Below are 17346 nucleotides of genomic sequence, written 5' to 3'. Positions count from 1 at the left end.
TTGCTTAAGAGTGGAAATAAGGCTGATTAGCTAATCCATTAGAGCAGCAATCCCAAATTACTAATCCCCATTTAAATAGAGTAGGATTTACAGCCAAGTAAACATGCACAGGCTTGCACCATCAATATTATCAACACTGACAGACAGTGGCTGTGCAGGGTCTCAGACAGAAGCCCTTCCCTGTTCTACAGGTGAAGCCAGAAGTACAACACTGGATCAGAACAGATGCTCTATTACTGACCTATGGTATTTCACTAAAATAAGCTTACTTTATGCATAGCTTTGTCTAGATTGTTGACAAATTCTCTTTTTTAATACTGGGGCATCACTATAGCGTGCTACTAATATGTGACAGCTAATCCTCCCATAAAAGTATGTGCATGCTTTGAGATTTTCAAGGGAAGTTCTCCTCTTTGCTCCACTACCCTGCCAGGTACATCTGGTATGGATTCACTGAGAAAAACAAATAGATTCCTGTTGGTACAAAATCTTTCATTTCATATTGCTTTATTGAACTAGCTGGAGAAAAAGAAAGTTTCATGAACACATTTATTTATTTATTACAAAAATAGAAGAAAAATATTCAAAGTACCAAGATAGATGAAAGTAACTAAGTGCAAATGTGCAAGTCTCCTGTCCACATTTACTTTATAAAGAATTGCAAAGATAAATCTTCTCTGTTTCATGTTTACATAAATACTTTCAATGAATTTCTGTAACTTAACTTACATGTTCTGGAAGTTTAATGCCCTTTATGGTTACGTAGAGTGTTGAGGGATAATGGTTTCTGGGACATTTTGCCCACCAGTCATAAACTTCCACAATATTTAGCTGTGACCTGGTCCTGGCAGGAGGAGAATATAGTTGTAGACGCAGTTTTCCTCCAACATTTAGAACTCCATTTGCACCTACAAGCTGTAAAGAACAAAATATTTACATGAAACCAAGAGTAACTAAAGGTGATTGATTAAAAAGACATTTTATTAGGAACGGATCCCACAGTATAGCTTTTTATCATTTAACAATTCAGACCATGGTATCATAGCTTGGAGGTAGCTCAGCAAGAGACACAGTGGCTCACCAGTTAAGACACAGACTCTGACAATTGCAAGGTCAGCAGACTGGCAGTTCAAAGTCCAAGTGCCATGCGATGGAGTGAGCTCCCACCACCAGTCCCAGGGTCTGCCAACCTAGGCAGTTCAAAAGCATGTAAAAGTGCAAGTAGATAAATAGGTACCATTTCAGTGGGAAGGTAACAGCGTTCTGTGCAGTCATGCTGGCCACATGACCCACAGAATTGTCTTTGACAATGCTGACTCTTCGGCTTAGTAATGGAGATAAGCGCTGCCCCTTATAGTTGGTTACAACTAGACAATCTAGGGAGAACCTTTACCTTTATTATAGCTTGATCAGTGAACTAGCAAATTCAGGTTTCCTGTCAAGTCCCACAGTACTCATACCATCAAGGGGGAAACGAACACTTAACTGTTATTTCATTTATGTGAAGTCCCATTGAAAAGTAACTAAGTACAGAATTCATCTGCAGGACAAAGAACAAACAGAGCCTTTAGCTACTTAGCTCTAAACCCAATTACTGGATTATTCATTTATTTATTTAAATCATGATTATATGATGAAAAGGCTCTAAGAGAAGGTCACAGTTTTTTAAAATATCAAATTTGATTTTGGCTCACACTAAATATAGTTTCCTGATGATGCCACATAGCCAGCTGATAAATGCTACAGCTCGAACATGGCTGGAAACTGCATTTTTCGGCCCATCTGTTTTGGGACGATGTCTACTAACATACTTAGTATGTGAAACAGATCTCTACTCTAAACACAAATCCATTTCTCCATTGAATTTATTTGAACATTTCAGTAAAATCTTTCCACTAAAAACAGGTAAATATTTAAATACCTTCAAAAATGCCCAACAGATTTTCCGAAAGCCACTTTCCTGAGCTTGGCCATCAAAGTTGGCTTTTGCATCATTCATGCTTAAAAAGTCAAGGATCTGGAAGAAAAGTAGTATTCAGCCCAAATTTTGAATTACATACAGAGAGAGACACACTTGTATTGTTAGTCTTTTTAAGTACCATTTTCTTGGAGCAAAGATTTCTGCTGAATTTATACCAAGGGACTGGGAATTAAGTCTTTGAGGTTTCTACCTCCAATAAAGGTAAAACTTTTTTTAAAAAAAAAAAAAAAAACTGGGACTGCATTTGACATGTTTCATCTAAACAGATCCTAAAAGTTTTCCAAATGCAAAAGCACAGAGACTTGAGAAATTCAATGTTTTCTGCCAAAAAGGAGGCAGGTAGTCTCAGACAAGACCAAGCTAGCCTGGATCTCAAACGAAGTTTCTTTCTGTGTTGCTAATGGACTTTAAGGCCCGTTACAAACGGGCACCCTAGGACAGACTCAGTCCGTGCTAGGGTTAGAAAGGGGCGTCTCTTACAGACGCCCCTAACCCTAGCACGGACTGAGTCCGTAACAAATGGCGGTGGCCGTTCCACATGGCCGCCGCCATTTTGACGTAACGGACGCTCTGCATCCACACGTCGCGCGGAGGAAGTGACGCTGCAAGTGCGCGACTAGCGCCTCGCTGCGTCTCTTCCGGGCTGCAAGAAGGAGCGCAATTTTCACACTCCTTCTTTGCTGTGTCCGGGAACCGTGCCGTTTGGCTGCTGCGGTTCCTGGATGCAGCAACCAGCGGCGGCAGCAGACCGCTGCAATCCGGCAGTCTGTAACGCGCCTAAATTTTATTTCCTGGGCTTTACTATACTTTGTTTCCCAGACCCCACATGGCCAAAAGGGAAGAGTGGCCTCAACCTACCTGACTATGCCTCAGCACCATCTTAACTGTGGAAAAAAAAAAACCATCTTGACAAAATTCAGGCCTGTGACTCTAACATCATCATTTTGTTTCCTTTCTCCTGTATGATTTTCACACCTTTGGCTAATGAAGCAGTCAGAGGAGTTTCGAAAACTTGCATCATGTATTTTGTACATTTTGGTTGGCCCCAAAAAGTTATTATTCTTTTGTGGATTTTAGAAGTTATTGCACTAAGCTGCTACTCGGTTAGACAGCCTCCTTGATTTGTATTTTGCCTCTTTCACCAGCTATCAGGGATTTCTACAAAGTTATCTTGGAGGAAAAGCTTGAAGATAATGCTTCTCTCCGTTACAGGTATGATGGTCTAAATATCCCCTTAAATTTTACAACTTCGAAGAGATCTCAGCAGACTCATTTAGTCATTTAGATTGTGTGATCAAGTTTCTCCATTATACTAAGAACATTATTTTAGCTATATCTCTCTTGGAAATAATCTATCTCACTAGTATCAAATACTATATAAAAGCCCCAGAATTAAACTGGTCATCAAACAGAAACTATCAAACATGAATTCTGTACCTCAAAAAAAAAGCATGACTCTTGGGCTTTCTTCAGCATCTTGAAGGAAATAGTTAAAACGTTCATTGAATATGATTTGCTCCTCCCATTCTGGAAGTGTTGACTTAAACTTTTTGAAATCATAAGGTTGGGTCATAATAGGAAGAATATGTTCTACTTTCTCTTGTTCATAGAAGGAGGAAACTGGTCGGCTGCTGTATAAAAACAATAAGCTCTGTTGAGTCCAACTGTGTTTCACATTTTTCAAAGGAAGCAGAATTTATGAGATAGGTTGTGTGGCATTCCAGAAATGGTGGGACTGCAATTCCCATTAGTCAGCACAGCCAACTGGGGACAAATACTAGAAACTGCAGTCCAAAAACATCTGAAGAGACACACAGTTCCCATCCTGAAGTAGCCAATCAGTCATGTTGGGGAGGGGGAATCATGTCCAGCATCTGAGTGTCAACTGGCCATGATATATTTGAATCTCATCTCAAGTTAGATATTTCTAGGTATAATCCATAGCCCAATGAAATGCAAAGAAAATATCTGAATGACTCTAACTTATATGAAATGGGATATAATTTTACTAGACTGAACAGATATGAATAGTGAATTCACTTTGTTTTCAATCTTTCAAAAAAATCTATACTTGTACAGTCGGCCCTCCACATTCACAAGGGAAAAAGACCCCGATGAATATGGAAAAAACACGAATAACTCCTCCCTCCATACGGAAGCCAGCTAAAGGAATGGGTGGACGGGGGAAGAGGCAGCTATCCTGCTGGGAAAGGCAGCGGGGTTGGGGCGCATAACCTTTTCAGCTGCTCCTTGCCTTAGAGGCTTTTTTCCTCCCAAGGGGAAAAGCCCAGGAGGGAGTAGGAGGAGTGCATGCGTACATGGCTTTGACCTCATGAATAATCAAAACTACAAGTGTCAAAGCCACAAATGTAAAGGCCAATTGTACTTTGTGTATTCAGTTCAGTTCTTTTTTGCTGACACAGACCCTGTACAGACGGGCAGAAATGGGCAGTGAGATGCCGCTCCTTGCACAGGCACAGCAACGATCCGCTCCAAAAAGGAGCTGCGAAACAGAGTTTCTTTCCAGGCCACTGCCAAGGCGCCATTAGAGTCCTGGAGCAGCATGGTGATGTCTTTTGTGCACCGCCCCGTTTGAACGCGGCGCACAAGGGACATCATTGGCGTGCACGCCATGTGAACGCACGTCAAAATGGTGCCCAGAGAGTGCAGAGCATGTGGACCCTCTGCTCTCCCAAGCCCTAATTTCAGCCCCAGGACAGCACTTTTTGCCCATCTGTATCAGGCCTAAAACATTAGCAGACTGATACAGTGGGACCCCGGGTTACGAATGTAATTCGTTCCGCGGCGCCGTTCGTAACCCGAAAAATTTCGCTAGCCGAAAAAGCCATAGCCGCTAGCGCTGAAAGCCGCGATTCCGTGTGAAAAAGCGCCGAAAAGCACCAAAATTTTTTTCGTAAGCCGGAAAAAAAAACATAACCCGAAACAGTTTTTTCCTATTTATTTTTTTCGTATCCCGGAAATTTCGTAACGCGGTGATTTCGTATCCCGGGGTACCACTGTATACTATAATTAAGAGGTGTTTCCCTAACAGCTGAGATTCATCTCATGTGACTTGAACCAGGCATAGCTCTGTGTGTTTTTATTTGGACAGAAGTCCCACCTAGTTCAATGATTTTTACCCCCAGGGAAAGAATACATAGGACTGCAGTCTCAAATCCAAGTTTTGAAAAAGTTGGTGCATCAATAAGAATTCAACATAAGAATATAGATGATAATAGAATAGAATGTTGTTGTGTGCCCTTAAATTGTTTTCAGCTAAGGCAAACATATCATGGTGTTTTCTGAGGCTGAAGAGTGTGGGATTCACCCAAGGTCACACAGTGGTCAAGTGGGATTCGACCTCTAGTCTCCAGTGACATAGTCCAATATTCAAACCACTATGCCACGCTGGCTTAAACAGAATATTATTAGAGTACATAAGTGAATTATCACATTAATTTTCTCTCACTGGGCTCAACATTAATTAAACAAAATACAGCATGTGATACAGGGGAGTAAAATCCATGACCTGTGTGCCATGTGCAGCCCTCTCCTGCTGGATGTTTATTCCACACCTCCTTTCCCTGTAACTCAGTTGTTCTTATGTCTGCTTAGTGAATGGAGATAAGAGTAATTTAAAGGAATGTAAACTTTAAAAAACTCCACCGTTTAAAATTTAAATGTGTTTAAGCAGCTGGGTATTCAGTTGTGAAATGTAAAGAACTGAACTATATTTATATGTCTGAAATCTGTTGTATGGAGACTCACTTCTGAGTAGATACACACAGACTTGAACTGCATTTTCACAGTTGCTGGTGAAATGTTCACATTGCTAAGAATTAATTTGTGTGTTAAATATGAAAGCAAATGTGTCTAGCAGAAATGGGACCCCAAGACTGAAAAACTTTCTGTAGCCCAGCTCTATGCTGAAGAAGTATGGGCACATAATGCATGCTGTCTCATGTAATATGAAAACACCTCACCTCCATCATATGTTTACACAAAGTTAGTCTAACCTTTGGAAGACTTTCCATCCTAAAATTGTAATTTACAGAACACATGGATCTAGGGCAGGACTGGGGAATGTGCAGCCCATGAGTCAAAACTGGCCTCTCTGAATCAGTTTTGCAGGGGCCCACAACCAGTTCATTTTCACCCTCAAATGTTTCTGAATATGCTTAGGAGCCTGGGGTGCTTTGGTCTGTCTGTGCCATTTTAGGACCAGGAGAGGACTTTCTTCCAACAGGACATAATCTAAAATTTTACTTCTGGGCCACTTCCTTTGGAACCAAAGAAAAAAACTTCTAGGGTCCAAATGGCCTGGAGGGAGGTGGGAAGCCAAAACTTCCAATGCCCCATAAGGGGTGTTGGGGGCAAATTTTAATACATTTTTCATGGGGATGCAGTCTCGCATGTAGCCCCCCTAACCCCTGTCAGTTGCCCAACCTGATTTAAAATTAATAGTTCAGATGAACATTTGGAAGATCAGAAAAAAAGTAGGTAATGACAACAGCATAAAGGACATTTTTTAAAAGTTGCTAAAATCACCTGTTCTCTTTCTTGACATATAGACCAGTTTTCTGATCAATCACGTGAATCTTAACCATGGGGTGTGATACCATGAGATCAGTTTTAAGTCTATCAGTTCGATGGATGTAAACACCTAAAACGAGGCTATCATCAAAAACTGGTTTTGGTTCAGGTGAAACACTAGAAGCCACATGCAATGTATTTTCACCAGCTTGTTCTGTATCTTCTTCAAGTGCTAGGATAAAGAAGATAACCTCTGGTGAGTGAAAGATTATTCAAATTAAATTGCAGAATAACTGACAAAAACTATCATAGTTAATTTATTGTATGCACAATGCTTTACGAAAATTGACTCAATATTTGTTCCCTCTCATATACATGCAGGTGAACAAAAGGTGTTGAGCAAAAAATATTTATTTTCCATGTGTAGCTTGAGGGTCGATTCTAAATTCACTTACATAAAATTCATCAATATAGATATGACATATCTGCTTGCACAACATTACCAAAAAGATAGCTTTTTTGCCACAAGCCATGGTGAAATTTAACCAAATATACAGTACATCAACTTGCAACTCTGACCTTAGTTTCATAAAATCATACTAGATGGGCTTGAATACTCTCAAACGAACCTTTTTTTGGGTTTTCTTTTTGCTTTCCTTCCTTTACATTTTGTTTTTTCAACATCTTCCTTCTGCTGTGGCTCTTCTGTTAACACAAAGTCTTCTGTAGACTTTGATATGAGCGGTCTTTCCAATGATCTCTTTTTGCTACTATTATCCTCTTCTAGTTCACTCTGTAGTTCAGATTCGGTTAAGGCACTGCCAGGAAACAGATTCAAGTTAAAAAGGTAACCTTGGAATACCGTCATACACATTCAATCCAGAATATGCCAAATCTATGACTACAGTCTGCAAGAGGAATACTTTTGCTACCCACTATTAGCCAAGAACTTGCGTTTGGGAGGAAGAAAATGACAGTGTAAGTATTGAAACTAGTCATCCCTTGACATTTGCAGCTTTGACACTCACGGTTTCCATTATTTGCGAGTTCAAGGCCACTGTGCACACACTCCTCCTCCTCTTCCTCCCTCCCAGGCTTTTCCCCTGGGGGGGGGGGGAAGCCCAGGAGGGAAAAGCCAGGAAAGGTGCACGTGCCAATCCTGTCCCTTTCCAGCACGGAGAGCTGCCTCTTTCCCCAAGCAGCTCTCAAAATAATCCCTTACCCTTTTCCAGCACAGGGAGGTACCTGGGGAAAGACAGCTCTTGCCTTGAAAAATAATCCCCCACCCTTTTCCAGGATGGAGAACTGCCTCTTTCTCCAAACAGCTCCCTGCCTTGGAAAGGGGTTTGGGGAAAATAATCCCTCACCCTTTTCCAGGACAGAGAGCCTGGGGAAAGACAGCACTCTTGCCTTGGGAAGGGGTTTGGGGAAAGCGAACGCGCCCTCCTTCCTGCCTTTCCAAGGTTTCAGAGCTCCCTGGAATGCATGCTCCCCTGCCCTTCCACTGCCTCAGAAAACTTGCAAGGGAGGTGGGGGTGCGCATGCGCACACTGCTTTTGCCCCTCTCCCCTCTTTATTCATGAATTTTGACTTTCACAGGGTCTTGTGCCCCTAACCCCCATGAATGTCAAGGGTCAACTGTACATTGTTCCAGTTCTTGTTAATCACTCCCCTCTCCCCTCCAAGAGTGGTCCAGAGCAGAAACAAATGTTAAATCTACATCATCTGTTTACACCTGTGGATTGACCAGGTTCAGTTTAAGAATGAAACGGCACAGTCCAAAGTTCTTTGGACTGATCCAGGTTTCTTTATACATACAGTATACATAAGTGGTGAAAAACTAAACATTATGTCGCCAATGTGTCCAAGGTGATGTGATGCAGAGGAGTAGGGGAGCTGGGCTTTTCTCCTTGACAGCTACAGTAGCTCTATTGTGCAATCTGGGGTACAACAGAAACTCACCAGCATTCTCCAATCACATTGTTAATTATGCCAAACTTGTGTGCATGTGTGTGCAGAGCTCTACTATTTCACTGCTTTTCTTCTGCCTAAATCAAGTCCAAAAACAAAACTCCTATGCTGCTACTAAATCACAATGAAATCCTGCATGCCAAATATTCATTGCTTTTCTACAAACAAGGGTATAATTTTCTAGGCTGGAGGGAGAAGAACTGCTACAATGAACATCTGTTTTTAGATATGGTAACATTACATTTTCCTTTACAAAATCATAATGAAGAAAAGTGGTAAAACTGTTTCTCATCTCAAAAACAAAAAGCCAAAGCACTGTTAAAAGACTGAAAGTCAAGCTGATTTACCGTTTCCTACCATACCTTGTTTGAGCTGCAGATAAAACTGGTACTTTTTTCTTTTTCTTCTTTTTACTCATTTCATTGTTCAGTACCACTTCATGACTTTGAACATTGAAGGTGAATTCAGACATCTGTTCTTTAAGTTTCTTTTTTATTTTCTTCTTAATTGCATTTGCTTCCTCTTCAGCCACTTGCTGCTCATAGGCTTGGATTAGCTGTTCTTCTTCATCTAACTCCGATATATCTCTCACTCCATTCAAGGCACCTTTTATGTTACTGTCCCCTTTTTGATGAAGTGCATCTGCTTGTAATATACTTGTTTTTTTCTTTGAAAACACATGAATCTCTTTTTCAAAACTGTCCAATTTCATTTCAGATAACTTTTCCTCCTCATTAAGTTGTTCTTGTAATGCTGCCTTCTTCTTCTTGTTGTTAGCCTTTGTTTGCTTGCTATCCTCCCCACTAACAGCATTATCATTTATTTTTACTGCAGCTGAAGCTTTGCTTCCAAGCTCGTTTTTTGTAAATTGTGGACCCCTTTCTTCTGGGTTATAAGTGTTGTTTATAATTATATCGTCATTTTCATTTTCTTTGGCAGGATCAAGATGGTTTTTGAATGTTTCAAGCTACAATTCAAACAAAAACCTGAAAAGTCATTTACTCATAAATTATGAGCAGGTTATTATAATATTAATGTTTAGGTACCTAGCTTATTTTATTCTGTGAAGTGAAGTGAAAACAATTTATTCTGTGAAGTTAAAACAATTAAGAATCATTTTTAAGAGACAACCAACAGATATAATTCATACAAAACATGAAAAGAGTCCAGATTTGAACAAGGTTTTAATACATTCTTCCAAAGTGTATTATAATCAGATTTCTCAAATGTATTTTGGCAATCTTGAAAACTGTTTGGCTAATATGCCCAAATGTCATATTTTTAAAAATACATGTTCAAAGATTTTTTCCATGCCAAGTTCATATGTAATATAAATATTATCTGGAGGAGGGTGTTCATGTCCATTGACTGACCAAAGACCACTGAAATAATATTTAATAAAAGGTCGCAATAAAGTGGAAAGATAGATGCAAATAAGATACTTTAAAAGTTCTATTATATATGAGCTACTTCTTTAAGGGGATATATCAAATTGTTCATTTAAAACAGGGTTTTAAATGTTCTCTACATTAGGAATGCTAGAAAACTGCTCAGATATTTATTTTTGAAGCTGTGTATATGTGCCTGCAAGTCACCTGTCTTTGGGCCTGTGCAGACTGGCCATTAAGGCTGGCCTGGGGGCGGAGTCAGGATGTGGCGTCCATACGTCACATGACCCAACTCAGCCCTTTTGGCAGCATACTGCCGTGTTCCGCAACACACAGTGTACAGCATCACGGTGCTCCTCTGGCACTGCATTTAGATGCACTGTGCACTGTGGCACATAAAGCCACAGTGTGGTGGAAATGGCACCCTGGAAAGGCCAGATAGGAGCTGTGGCGTGAGATTGCTGTGGCCTTGATCTGGCGAAGATCAAGAAGGGATGCCATAATGATGAGGGAGCAAGCTTGTTTTCTGCTGCTCCAGAGACTAGGACCTGGAGCAATGGATGCAAGCTCCAGGAAAAGAGATTCCACCTCAACATTAGGAGGAACTTCCTGACAGTAAGAGCTGTTCGACAGTGGAACCAACTCCCTCAGAGTGTAGTGGAATCTCCTTCCTTAGAGGTCTTCAAACAGAGGCTGAATGGCCATCTGTCGGGGATGCTTTGATTGTGATTTCCTGCATGGCAGGGGGTTGGACTGGATGGCCCTTGCGGTCTCTTCCAACTCTACGATTCTTTTTTTTTTTATTTCTTTTTTTTTTATTATTATTTAAAAATAATCTTTACATACATATATATACATTCATTTTAACTAAACACATAACATAAAAGAAAAAAGAGGGGAAAAAAGGTGTCATGAATAAAACATCACATTCATAAGCTTGTAAAAAAAAAGAAAAAAAAGAAAACAAACAAACAAAAATAAATGAATGATTATAAACCGACAAAACAACACATCAAACCATACAAATAAAGAGAGTCTTCCGGTTTCAGATCCCTTCAATCAGCTTTAAAGTTCTTCCTACTATATCTATACAGCTATAAATTTCTTATTTCATTCCTCGATCTAAATCAGCTTTCCTTACCGCACCATTCATTAAATTTCCCCTTTTCCATTACTGTTTATCTAGTAGGTACTATGGTATCCACAGCTCATTTCTTCCTCTTGTTTATATCTGTTATATCAAGTACATCTAGGGAGTACCGGATTTTCTTTTCTTTGATCTCGGGGGAGACTACCGCTCTTCCTGTCTTGCCATATCTTAGCCTCCAGCTATACCCTTATCAGACTCTAAGTCATGACCAACGTTTCTTGCAAAATTTAGATAGAGGTATCCATATATCTTCGTAATTTTCCTCGTATTTAACAATGTCTTTTAACCGTATGGTGATCATCTCCATCTCTACCACATCCAGTGCTTTTATCAACCATTCCTCTACATCTATTTCTCCCTGGTTTTTCCAATTTCTTGCAATTACTATTCTTGCAGTTGTGATTAAATAGAGTACAGGTTTCAAATATTTTCTAACCTCAGTATCGGTGACAATGTTTAACAAATACGTTTCTGGAAGTAATTTCACATTTACCTTATACATACTTTTAATACAATTATGTACTGCTCTCCAAAATTTTTGTATAACCGGGCAAGACCACCACATATGATAAAAAAGTTCCCCGTTGCTTTCCACACCTCCAACAGTCTGTCTCTCTGGTTTTATACATTTTGGCAATTCTGACCGGGGGGAGGTACCATCTGTGTAACATCTTTATGTAGTTCTCTCGAATATCAACACAGACCGTGAATTCTAAATCTTTGCCCCATGCTCTTTCCCATTCTTCTAAGCTAATGTTTCTACCAATATTTTTTTGCCCATTCCACCATACTGGGTTTGATAGTTTCCTCTTCAACCTCTATTTTTAAACAAACTTTGTATAACTTAGATATCATCCCGTTACTATCTTTGCCTTCATTCATTATTATCTTGTCCAATTCTGTTTTTTCCATTGTTATTCCATACTGTTTCATATCATCTTTAAATCTCCCTAGAAGCTGTCTATATGTAAACCAGCCCAAATCTATTCCCTCCTGTATCAATTGTTCCCTGCTTTTCATTTGTATCTTTCCATTCACATTTTCTACCAAATCTTTATATATCAGCCATCCCCTTTCTACTAATTTGCTTCTCTTCATGAAGGCTTCATGTGGTGACGCCCATAACGGCATATGTCTGTAAATTTTTCCTTTATATTTGGCCCAGATTCTTAATAAAGCTCTTCTTAGTATGTGGTCGTTAAATTCTTTATTTTGTATTAATTTGCCATACCATAGGTATGCGTGCCATCCATATCTAATGTTGAAACCTTCCAAATTTAATAAATTTTCGTTTTCCAATTTAATCCAATTCATAATCCATTCCAAGCAATTTGCGTGAAAATATAGTCTTAAATCTGGGAGTGACAGGCCTCCTCTTTCCCTTGCGTCCACCATTATCTTCCACTTTATTCTTGATTTCCTTTTCGACCAGATAAATTTCTGTAGATCCTTCTTCCATTGGTTAAAGACTTTCTCGTTTAGTATCACTGGCAGATTTTGATAATAATACATTAATTTAGGTAAGATATTCATCTTTATTAAAGCAATTTTTCCCATCAAAGATAATTTCAATTTAGACCATTTTAACAGTTTCTTTTTTATCTCCTGCCATATTTTCTTATAATTGTTTTCAAATAAATCTGAATTTCGATTAGTGACTACAATACCCAGATATTTAATTCTTTTCTGTATTTGTATTTTTGTTATCTCATTTAATCTCTTCTTTCTTCCCTCGTTTATATTCATTGTTAACAAAGCTGATTTATTTTTATTTAATTTTAAGCCTGCCCAGTGTCCATACTGCTCAATTATTTCAATGGTTTTAGGAATGTTCTTCAGCGGATCTTCCGTTATTAATGCTATATCATCTGCGTATGCCATAATCTTGGTTTCACATCCTTTTATCGACGTCCCTTTTATTTGTCTCTCCTTTCTTATCTTCTGGCATAAGATCTCTAGACACATAATAAAGAGGAGCGGAGATAACGGACACCCCTGTCTCGTTCCTTTCTCTATTTTAAATTCCTCTGTTTTGGTACCATTTATTATTAATTTTGCTTTTTGATCCTTATATATTTGCTTTATCCACGATGTTATATTATCTCCCAAATCCAATTTTCCAATCAGCCCAAATAAAAATGTCCAATTTAAGTTATCAAAAGCTTTCTCCGCGTCTGCAAACAAAATGGCTGCCTCTTTTCCGGGATTTTTTTTCATAATATTCAATTAAGTTTATTATTGTTCTCATATGTTGTTTTGTGTGTCTCTTTGGAAGAAAGCCACATTGATTTTGATGGATCCAATTTTTTAATATTTTTTTTAGTCTTTCCGATAGTATAAATGCAAAAATTTTGTAGTCACTATTCAGCAAAGATATTGGTCTATAATTTTGCACGTGTGTTTTATCTTTGTCTTCTTTCGGTATTACAGTGGTACCCCGGGATACGAATGCGCCGGGTTACGAATTTTTCGGGATACGAAAAAATCCCATAGGGATTTATTGCTTCGGCTTACGAAGGTTTCTTCGGGTTACGAAAAAACCGCGGCGCTATTTTCCGCCACCGGAGGGCAGCAGAGAGCTATTTTTCCATTAGCGCCTATGGGAATTCGGCTTACGAAGGTATTTCGGGTTACGAAATTAACCGCGGAACGAATTAATTTCGTAACCCGGGGTACCACTGTACTACCACATTAGCCTCCTTCCATGTATCTGGAATCCCCGCCGTTTTAATATCATTAAATGTTTTTTGGAGTGGTTCACATAAATCCTCGCAAAATGTTTTATAGTATCCAGCTGAGAAGCCATCCGGCCCAGGTGATTTTCCATTTTTCATGTTGCTAATTGCTTGTTTTATCTCTGTTAATGATATCTCCTTGTTTAATTGTTCTTTCATCTCAATCGTTAGTTTAGGTTTATCTATATCTTCCAGGTATCTCTGTATCTTTATCTCTCTTTGTACTTCTTCTTGTTGGTTTTTATATAATGTTTGATAATATTTTAGAAAAATTCTCTTTATCTCTTTCAAATCCGTGTAACTTTTATCTTCTTCTTTAATTTCATCTATCATATGTTTTTCCTGTTTCTTTCTAACTTTCCTTGCAAGGTGTCTGCCACATTTATTTCCAAACTCGAAATGCTTTTGTTTTAGAAATTTCATCTTTTTCGTTAATTCCTCGGTCATTTTATTATCTAATTGCTTTTTTAAAAATGTTAATTGTTTTTTAATATTTTTGCTTTTGCCTCCAGATTCCATTAACTCTTTTTCCTTTTCCTGAATTTCTTCCGAAATCTTTGTGATTTCCCTTTTCCTTTCTCTTTTCTTTTCTGCCCCTTTCTTCATTATATGGCCCCTGATCACGGCTTTTGAAGCGTCCCAAATTACTTTCATTTTTATGTTGGGGTCCATATTCTCCTTGAAATATAGCTTAATTTGCTCTCTAATTTGTTTTTGAATTTTCTCCTCCTTTAACAAATTCTCGTTTAATCTCCAGGTCAGATCTTTCTTGCATTGTTTTATTTCTAATACTATTTGGTTGTGGTCCGACAATTTATTCACTTTTATTCTCACATCTCTAATTTCATTAATAAGGTTTTTTTGTAATGAAGAACATGTCAATTCTTGAGGCCGAATTGTGAGGGGCTGAAAAAAAAAGTAAAATCCTTCACATTTTGGAATTTGTATCTCCATGGGTCGATCAGTGAGTAGTATTCTTGTAACTCAAAGAATTTAATAGGCAGTTTCCCCTGCCGTATTTGAATTTTCTTCTTTGATTGTCTGTCAATATTGGGGTCCACTACGCCATTCCAATCTCCCATATAAATCTGCTGATCAAAATCGTGTTTCTGTAATTCTTTTAAAAGCTTCTTATAGAAATTGCCTTTATTCTGTAGTGGGCCATATATCCCTACAATCAAAGTTTTCTTTCCGTTTATTTTAGTCTCAATTCCAATATATCTCCCATTTGTATCATTAAATATTTCCTTAGCTGCAATTGTATTTTTAACATAGACGGCCACTCCGTTTTTCTTTTTCTTTCCTGAACTTATAAATGCTTGGCCCAATTTTGGATTCCTTATATATCTGGTATCCTTTAGTCTTATTCTAGTCTCTTGTATGCTTACTATTTCAACTCTCTCTTTCTCTAATTCATGGAAGATTTTCTTTCTCTTGTATACAGAGTTCATTCCCTTCACGTTCCATGAAAGGAATTTCATCCTTTTTTTTTCCTTTTTTTTTTAATTTAACTTAATCTCAGTTACTTTATATTCCTGTTTCGTCTCCTTCTTCTAATTCCTCTTCTTGTCTTTGTCGCTCTGTCTCTATCTCCGAATTGAGATCTCTTAGATAAAGGTCTCCCTCTGATATTCCTCCTACTGCTCCTTTCTCTTCTTCTTGTAGCTCTTCTCTATTCACTTCTTCTTCATTGTCAGGGTTTTTTTCCTCCTCCTGAGGAGCATCTCTTTCTTCAGCCTTCCGTCTTTCCTTCTCCCTTCTCTCTCTGTTTCTTTCTTCCTCCTCTCTGAACCATTTATTGTAGAAAGCCTTAGCCTTCTCTGGAGAATCTATCTTCGTCTGTTTCTGCTTCCATAGAAAGGATATTCCCTCCAAGGGTTCCCACCTGTATCTGATTTTCCTCATTTGTAACATCCTTGTTAGTAATGTGTAGTCTCTCCTTCTCCTTAACGTTTCAGCCGGCACATCTTTAAAAATCTTAATTTCCGCTCCGTCTATTGACACTTTCTTATCATAGCTTTCTTGTATAACCTTATCTTTGAACCTCTCCCTTATAAAATAAACCACAACGTCCCTAGGCAAATTTCGGTTTCTTGCTGCCGTCGAATTAATACGGAAGATCTTATCCACCTCTGCGTCCACATAGTCTATTGTACTCATGAGTAGTTCAGCCAACATTGGGATGACCTTGTCGTATAGATTTTCGTTGAATTGTTCTTTTAAACCTCTGATTTTAATGCATTTTTTTCCTGTCCTTGGCTTCTTTCAATCTCTGTAGATTTATTTCGTGCTTTTGTGTCTGTTCTAAGTCTTTAGTTATTCTCTCCACTTTTTCAGTTCTATCTTCTAATTCTCCCATCTTTTTGTTCATTGTCTTCATATCTGACATCATTCCTCTCATAGTATCATTTAATTCTTCAATATCTCTTCTAAAGTCTCGTCTTAATTCGTCCCTTGAATCTTTAATCTCTTGTCTGATATTTGTTTCAATTCTTTGTATAGCCTCCAAAATTTTACTATTAGAGTCTGGTGTCTTCAATTCTATCGATGCTCTTCTTGCTATCATCTGTCTCGGTTCCCCTTGTCCTTGTGTCTTCTTTTCTCTCTCTCTTTCCCTTGCTGCCATTTCTCTTGTAGTCATTGTCATTGTCGTATACATTTTACTCATGTTATTATTAATAATATCTCTGTTATTTTTATTCTTTTTCTCTAACCCTCTATGTATCTAGTTTGTTTTTTGTTCAGCTCAAAGCTTCCCTCTTCAGTTGCTTTAATTATTCTATAAATTGTTTATTATAATGAAAGATTAAACGACAGCGTTATCTTGATGCCAATGTTGCAATTACTCAAAAAAAGGGGAAAAAAAAGACTAGGGCTAATTTGTAAATATATTCTTTTGCACTGTCCAGTGGGATTAAACAAATCAAGAGAAGGGAGACAAAACCAAATAACGCCAAAAAGTAAGATGTAATAATCTTTTTGTCCACAATGTGGCACTATATCCTTATTCAATAGCGGTTCCCTTTTCTTACTTGATTACTAGTACAGCTGTTATATCCCTTCTTTCCACTGGATGGCACTATTCCGTAAGTTAAGTCTCCGCCTGGGCAAGGTTTCCCTCTTTCTACTTTGTTTTCCCTTCCTTTGTCTCTTCTCTTCCTCTAAACCCTCTTCTCCACCATTAACCCTCCTCTAGCCACAATGGCCTTGAAAACGCCGACTAGACTTCAACAGATAGAGGTAAGGGCTTTGTTTATTCCCCCCCTTTTCAACTCTAGAACTCTACTTGAAATGCTTTCCCAAAACAAAAGGCAAAGTAGACTTCTTACTCCCTCTTTTCTCTCCCACAGCTTCTATATATTAAACCGCCTCTTTCTTTCTTTCCACTTCTGCCCTTCCTTCCACCCCCTTCGTCCTGTATGTCCCTTAAGCTTCCTCCAAATATCCTCCCCTTCTTATCTAGCCGTCTGCTTCTCGTCCTCGTTACTCGTCTGCTTCTCGTCCTCGTTACTCGTCTGCTTCTCGTCCTCGTTTCTCGTCTGCTTCTCGTCCTCGTTACTCGTCTGCTTCTCGTCCTCGTTACTCGTC

The 17346-nt window shown here is 38.6% G+C and overlaps 1 protein-coding gene across 1 annotated transcript in view; it reads right to left on the bottom strand.

Annotated features, from left to right (window-relative positions):
* The window catches only part of AHI1 (Abelson helper integration site 1), a 131498-nt gene that overhangs the window by 107264 nt on the left and 6888 nt on the right, over window positions 1-17346 (bottom strand). The window contains exons 4-9 of the mRNA XM_042473989.1: window positions 8848-9452; window positions 7147-7332; window positions 6530-6748; window positions 3434-3612; window positions 1922-2031; window positions 730-915 (exon numbers count right to left, since the gene is read on the bottom strand). Of these exons, the coding sequence (XP_042329923.1) occupies window positions 730-915; window positions 1922-2031; window positions 3434-3612; window positions 6530-6748; window positions 7147-7332; window positions 8848-9452 (1485 nt within the window). The remainder of the gene's footprint in view (window positions 1-729; window positions 916-1921; window positions 2032-3433; window positions 3613-6529; window positions 6749-7146; window positions 7333-8847; window positions 9453-17346) is intronic.

The sequence above is a fragment of the Sceloporus undulatus genome, chromosome 1 (assembly GCF_019175285.1).
Source record: "Sceloporus undulatus isolate JIND9_A2432 ecotype Alabama chromosome 1, SceUnd_v1.1, whole genome shotgun sequence".
NCBI classification, from domain to species: domain Eukaryota; kingdom Metazoa; phylum Chordata; class Lepidosauria; order Squamata; family Phrynosomatidae; genus Sceloporus; species Sceloporus undulatus.
This window is presented reverse-complemented; position numbering and strand designations above follow the sequence as displayed.